General features: G+C 25.4%; 1 protein-coding gene across 1 annotated transcript in view; it reads left to right on the forward strand.

The window, feature by feature from the left end:
* The window catches only part of LOC117170839 (homeobox protein MSH-D-like), a 17,391-nt gene extending 13,761 nt beyond the window's left edge, over positions 1-3,630 (forward strand). Inside the window, exon 4 of the mRNA XM_033357883.1 lies at positions 3,325-3,630. Coding sequence (XP_033213774.1) covers positions 3,325-3,630 — 306 coding nt within the window. The remainder of the gene's footprint in view (positions 1-3,324) is intronic.
* Positions 3,631-7,125: the final 3,495 nt, after the last annotated feature.

The following is a 7,125-nucleotide window of genomic DNA, read 5'->3' on the forward strand; positions in this document are numbered from 1 at the left end:
GGGTCTGATTTAAAGTAACGTTACTTTTTTGTAGTAAATTAATGTGTTTCTTTAAAAGTGCTTATTTTTTAGTTGAAAATTTAGCTTTTTGGTTAAGACTTCCTGCATTTTTTTTTAAATCCGATTTTTTTTCTAAATTAATCTTTTTTTTTAATTGACCTTTTTTAGTTCAAAATTGAACTTTTTGGTTGAGAATTCTGGAATTTTATTAAAAACTCGTATTTTTTGCTACTAAGTTAATCTTTTTTAGGTTAAAATTTAACTTTTTGGTTGAAAATTCTTGAATTTTTTTGAAAACTCATATTTTTTGTGGTAAATTAATTTTTTGTTTAAAAATGCTTCTTTTTAAGTTGAAAAATTCAACTTTTTGGGTCAGACATCTTGAATATTGTTAAAGATCCGTCTTTTTTGGTATACTAAATTATTTTTTTTTTTAAATTCATATATTTTAGTTCAAAATTCAATTTTTGGTTGAGAATTCTTAAATTTGCATTTTTAAACATCGTCTTTTTTGGTAGTAAATTACTATTTTTCTTTAACAATGTTTCTTTAAGTTAAAAATTTAACAGCTTGGTTTTAAGGGTTAACTAGTTTCTTAAAACTGCATTTTTTTATTGATGATTCATAATTTTAGTTAAAATGTCATCTCTTTGGTTGGAAATTAAACTGTTTTGTCAAAGATTTCTTTTTTTTTGGTCGCAAATTACTTTGGTAATTGAAAATTTGCCTATTCCATTTCTGGTAAAAACTAGTTCTTATTAAAGTAAAATTTCAACGTTTTGTTAAAATTGAACAATTTTGTCCAACGCTTTTTTATGATTTAACATTACTTTTTCAATTGAAAGTTTAACTATTCTATTTTTTATATAAAACGCAGACACAATTAGAGTACCCAGAGTACCCACAATATAAAAACTAAACTTTGAGTGATTTATTAATTTTTTATCAAGTTACTTTGATTCACGCACATGCAATGTGATAAGTTCTAATAGAATAAATAATAACCAGGGACGCTAAAGACAGAGGTGCATTTTTTTAAAAGTATTTTTTTAATTTTCCACCCACTTTTGATATCTATTTATTGGTATGAACAACAAGGAAATAATTTCAATTGCATAATTATTTTTATAATTGAAAAAAGATGGACACCCGGGTACCCTAGGTGTGTAGCCACATGGATAAAATCATATCCGATATAATATCAGCTCATAAACAAATAGTTTATTTTTGAATGAAAAATGGAATAGTTTAGTTTTCAATTAAAAACTTAATTTTAAACGAAAAAACGAGTTTTCAAACACAGTTAAATTTTCAACCAAAAGGCACAAATTTTTAAACGAAAATGGAATAATTATATTTTGAGTTAAGAAATTAGTGTCTGATAAAAAATAACGCTTTGTAACAAAAACACTGAAATGTCAACAACAGAAATAGATTTTGAACAGAGGAGTTTAACATGAAGCAAGTAGTTGAACATTCAGTATTTTTTGTTGAAAAATTAATCTTTTTGTTTGAAAAATCATCTTTTAGTTGATAATTTAACATATAAGTTTCAAATTCATCTCTCGTTAAAATTTTAACTATTTTGTTGAGAATTCATTTTTTTTAGATTTAATTTTTTCAACAAAAATGTAACTTTCCATTTTTGGTTGAAAATTCAACTGCTTAGTTTGAAATTTCATCTTTTTTTTTGAAAATTATTCAAGTATTGGGTTGGAAATGTATCTGTTTGGTTACAATTTTTAATAATAATTAATTTTCTTTTTAAAAGTTAACTGTTAAGTTAACTGATTTTTTCAATTCATTTTTTTACTGAAAATTTAAATATTTTTTAGTTGACGATTCAACTCTTTGTTTAAAAATGTCCCTTTTTGGGCTGAAAATTCATCTGTTCGATTGAAAATTCATCTTGTTGGTTACAAATTCAAATTCTGGGTTGAAAAATGAACTCCCCCATAAAAAATTAATTCCTTGTTGAAAATTTATATATTTTGTTAACAATTTGTTTTTTCCGGTTCAACATTAATTTTTTAACTAAAAATTTAATTATTTCATGTTAGGTTGAAAATGTACCTTTTTTGGTTGAAAATTCAGCTGTTTTTTTATTCCAAATAATTTTTTTCTTTGGTTTCATTAAGAACTCATCTTTTTTGTATAAAAGTCGAACTTCTTTGTTAAAAAAATCATTTTTTGTGTGTTAAAGATTTATATTAATTTTAGTTAAAATTTCATCTTAACAAAATACATTAACTTTCAGTAAAATATGTGGATTCTCAATAAAAAAAATTTTAACCAAAGAGATACATTTTTAAATAAAATTATGAATAATCATCAGTTTAATTTTCATCAAAAAAATATAAGTTTTCGACCAAAAAAGATCAACATTCCATCAAAAACATAATAATTGCATTTTTAGTTTAAAAATTAAAATTACAAAAAAATAATGGTTAACAAAATAGATAAATTTTGAAGCAAGTATTTTATATCAACCAAAAATGTGAATTTCCAACCAAAAAGATTGATTTTGTACCCAAAAAGACGAATTTTTAACTAAATTAATTAATTTTGAACTAGAAAAAGAGACATTTTCAAGTTAACATTTCAACCTTAAACTAAAAAATATAAATTTGGGACGAATATGGAATAGTCAAATTTCGAGTTAAAAAAATTAATTTTCACAAAAAAAACTAGTTCTTGTTCAACTAGTTCAGTTTTCAATGAAATATTTAAATTTTCAAAGAATAGAATAGTTTAATTTTTAATTAAAAAAATTAATGTTAAAGTAAAAAAAATGCAACAAAACAGTTGAATTTTCAACAAAAGAGATACATTTTCAAGTAAAATTATGAATCTTTGGCAAAAAAAATGGATTTTTTAAACAAAGTGGTTCAACTTTCACCAAAAAAAATTAATTCTCAATAAAAAACGTGATAGTAAATATTGCAGCCGAAAAAATTTTAATTTTTAATTAAGAATAGTTGAACTCAACTAATGAAGACGAATTTTTAATGGAATAGTTATATTTCAAACTAAGCTAAAATCACAAATCATCAACAAAAAAGATTAAATTTCAGCTAATAAAGATTCTTCACATAAGAGAACAAAAATCAAACAGATTGTTGAAATTTCAAGCCAAGAAGGCGTATTTTCTAGAAAAATAGTTATAGTTTGTACCCAATAATCATCATAAGATGAATTTTCAATCAATAATAGTTCGATTTTATATAAAAACAGATGAATTTTCAACTAAAATGCAATGGAAAAATTTCTGTAAGGAATTGAGTATCTGATACATGATTTTAAATGATAATTTTTTTCTTACAGGTGGACAAATATCTGAGTGTCAGTAAAAGAATGGAACTGTCAAAGTGTCTGAACCTGACCGAAGTTCAGATCAAAACTTGGTTTCAAAATCGAAGAACAAAATGGAAAAAGCAGTTGACTTCTAGGCTCAAAATTGCTCAGAGACAAGGGTTGTTTCCACCCCCATATTTTCCTCCAACTCAGTATCCTTTGCTACCCTACTATGCCACTCCCCTCATGTTCAGTGCACAAGCTTCAGATGATCATACATCTAACATCTCAAATTTACAATCACGATCCACAATTGCATCCTCTGATAATCTTTAAATATTATTTAAAAATTAATTATAATATAATGTGACGCGATGGGTACATAAACTCTGTTATTGTTGTGCAGATTTTTAAAATTATTTTGCCATATGAGATTTATAATAAATAATCATTTTTAATCCTTGAGATTATGAAGATTAAATTTGAAATTTATCTACGCAACGCTTTGTAAACAAATCTAAATTGCGATGATGTCCAAGTAAAAATATTTCATTGTCAATGCTAATATTTTGAAAATGTTGCATTTTTAATTATTTTAAATTAAAGTAGTGTACATTTTTTTACAACGATTAAGGAAATGAGGGACTATTTTTGCACCGGGAAAAACTGGGAAATAGCCGAGAATGTAATTTCGTGACCGGGAGTTTTCTATCGAAAATAGGGGTATGTAGTAAAGGTTGAGACGGTTTTTTTTCGGTCCATAACTTTTCTCCATAATTATATTTTGAGGTTTTCATTATACCGTTTTGAAAATCTAATAAATATCTTGCTTGTTGTTAATAATCTCTACCAAATTTGAGCCAAATGGGTGAATATTAAAATGTCACCCAAAAGCACTCAATGTTTCGCATACAATTAACATGGGGAAAAGTACTGTACAATTTCAAATGCAAGTAATTTTCTATGTTTCATCATAATCCGTTAACTCTGTACAATTCTGATCTTTAGACTATGCTCAAAAAATATATGTGCACCAACAAATTTTTATCTTCGAAATTTACAAAATGGTGAACCCCCAATTTCGAACAAAAATTGCAATTTCCACAATTAATAACAAAAATCTCGTTAAATTCTAGGAAAAGGCAGATTTATTAATTAGATAGCACGTAATACCAACGAAAACTGAAAATTAAAAAAAAATCAAGATGGCTGCCCAAATTTTTTTTACTACTTCTTTCTTTCTGGATAAAAAATTTTGAGGTGTCGATGAAAAGGTTAAATTATTGTCAAGAACAATATTTCGTAATGCATGAAAGTGAAAATTTTAATAAATTCAAAATGGTGCCTTATGATATACTCAAAAACTCGTATTTTCTATGCTTTTCGTCCAAAGGTCTTTAAATTTTGAAGAAAAATCAATTGTATTGTTTACAAAGTGTATTCTTCACAGTAGATCTCGAAATTTTAATTAAAGTAAAAATTACGCCTCATTACTATTTTCAAGAAATTACATAATTTACTGGGAATGCTGATTGTTGATGAAATCAACCAAATTTTCACCGAATAGTCAGAAATTTTAACATTTTTGTTATTTTATTAGTCCACCTTTTTCAAAAATTTTAGTTTTGAGAACCAATAAATATTTTCCGAAAATGTATTTCATATTTTGTTTCAATTTGTAAAAATTATGTAACGTTTTGAAAATAGTAATGAGGCACCATTTTTACTTTAGTGAAAGTTCAAAATCTAATTTCATGCATACACTTTATAACATTACAATTATTTTTTTTTTAAATTTGCAGGCCTTTGAACAAAAAGCCTAGAATAGAAGAGCTTTTGTCTATTTCAAACGTTGTCATCTTCAAACAAATAAATCATTTGTAAAAAAAAATTTGGTTAACGATCTTGCATTTTTTCAAAATTTTTCGTTCTAATTGTTATCATGTGCTTTTTAATAAATAAACCTGCCTTTTGCAAGAATTTGAGGAGATTTTATTATTAATTGTGGAAATTGTAAATTTGGTCCAAAATTAGGGATCCTAATGTGCAAATTAAATTTTTCCTAAGCGTTATATTTTTTCTTTTGCACAGTTAACTTTTGTGCAACATTAAAATTTTATTTGGGATATGAGTTTTTTTTACAAGTAACGAAAATTTTATAAAAAGAGAGATTTCTGAACAATGATATAGAATTTTGTAAATAAAGATAATGTTGACTTGGAACAGGGAATTTTTGAAGTAAATTTAATTGTGTCTTGATATATTGCATTTTATGGCAGAATTATAAATTTGTATTTGGATAGGGAATAAATAAATAATATATAGAAAATTCTTCTAAAGAATGATAATTTCGATTCTGATTTCTAGGAATGGAATTTTCAAAAGCAATCCCGTTTCTAAGTCAGAGGTCAAATGAAAAAAATTTCTTGTTCTAAATTTGAAGTTGTTCCAATTAAAAAATTTTTTTATTTTGCAAATAAAATTCGTCAAAATTTAAAATTCTCTTGTACGAAGTTTAAAAAAGGGAGTTACTATGTTTCAGAAATATAATATAAGATGTTGTATATAAATATAATTCTGACTTAAAACAGGGAATTTTTGAGAATTAATATAATTATCATTTAGAACGGAGAATTTCTGTAATAAAATTCAATTTTCACCCTGTAACAGGATATTGCCGTTAAAATTTGTATTTGGACATTAGGACAGAAAATTGCCATAAAGAATAATTATTTTATTTAGAGTATACAGTTTTTCACACCGAGAATTTTGGAAAATAATTTATATTCTGGTTGAGATGGAATTAAAAAAAAACTGCTATTCAAATTTAGAATTTATTTACAAAATTCTCTGTATAAAAGCACAATTGTAATCCTATCGTAACCCTATCCCAAACCATTAATCTTTGAAAAATTTACCAATTTTCGGTAATCTTTTGAAATGTTTAGAAATCTCTTGAAATATTTAAAAAGTCATTCGAAATCATTCAAGTATTTTGAGACGGTTTTTTAAATTATGCGAGAAAAATTAACAACTGACAAACAGAAAGCCGGGAAAAGACAGGGAAATTAAAATCATCTGGTGGGTAGAAACCCTAATCACATTTTACACACAAATCAAAAATATATTTTATGTACCCCTCGCCATAATACTGTTTTAATTCTTTGTATATTTTGTATAGTTTTGTTTTTAAGGACGAAAATAATTGATTTGTACGTTAATTTTTTTTTATTAATTCTAAGATATTACGGAACAAAACAAATGAGAAAAACTGTAGTTTGTATTATGTCTAGAGATTTCTTTTTAAATACAATCTTTAGATATAAGAAATCGGAATCATTAAAGGTTATAAATAATCTACTTAAATAGGTAGGAAGCCCCATGTAAAAATTAATTCCTATATTATCTATACGTACTGCAATTATTACGACTGATATTGTGATTGAGCGTCAAATTTTTGTAAGCTCTCTCTGTGTAAATAAAAGAAGTATAAATTTATGATCGATTTTTATTACCAAAAGTGGCATTAAGATCAGGGGGGTACTTCCACTCTACTGCCCAATTTCAAAAATGTATCATGAGAGTTGAAAATAGCCGTGCAGAGGCGCTGTAGTAACTTTGTTCTAAAATACCATGCAGTACCATAGGAAAAATGCATAATAATTCCAAAATAAATATGAAAAATCCTTTAAAATCATTTTTGCTTCATAGTGTAAAGTCAGGTAGTAAATGAGAATTGTGTCCTTACTTATTATTTTGTTTAATATAGAGAAAAGCAAAATATTTTTCAAAAAAACAAAGATTGCATGGATCTTCAGAAATTATAAAAAA

Source organism: Belonocnema kinseyi, chromosome 4 (assembly GCF_010883055.1).
Source record: "Belonocnema kinseyi isolate 2016_QV_RU_SX_M_011 chromosome 4, B_treatae_v1, whole genome shotgun sequence".
Taxonomy (NCBI): domain Eukaryota; kingdom Metazoa; phylum Arthropoda; class Insecta; order Hymenoptera; family Cynipidae; genus Belonocnema; species Belonocnema kinseyi.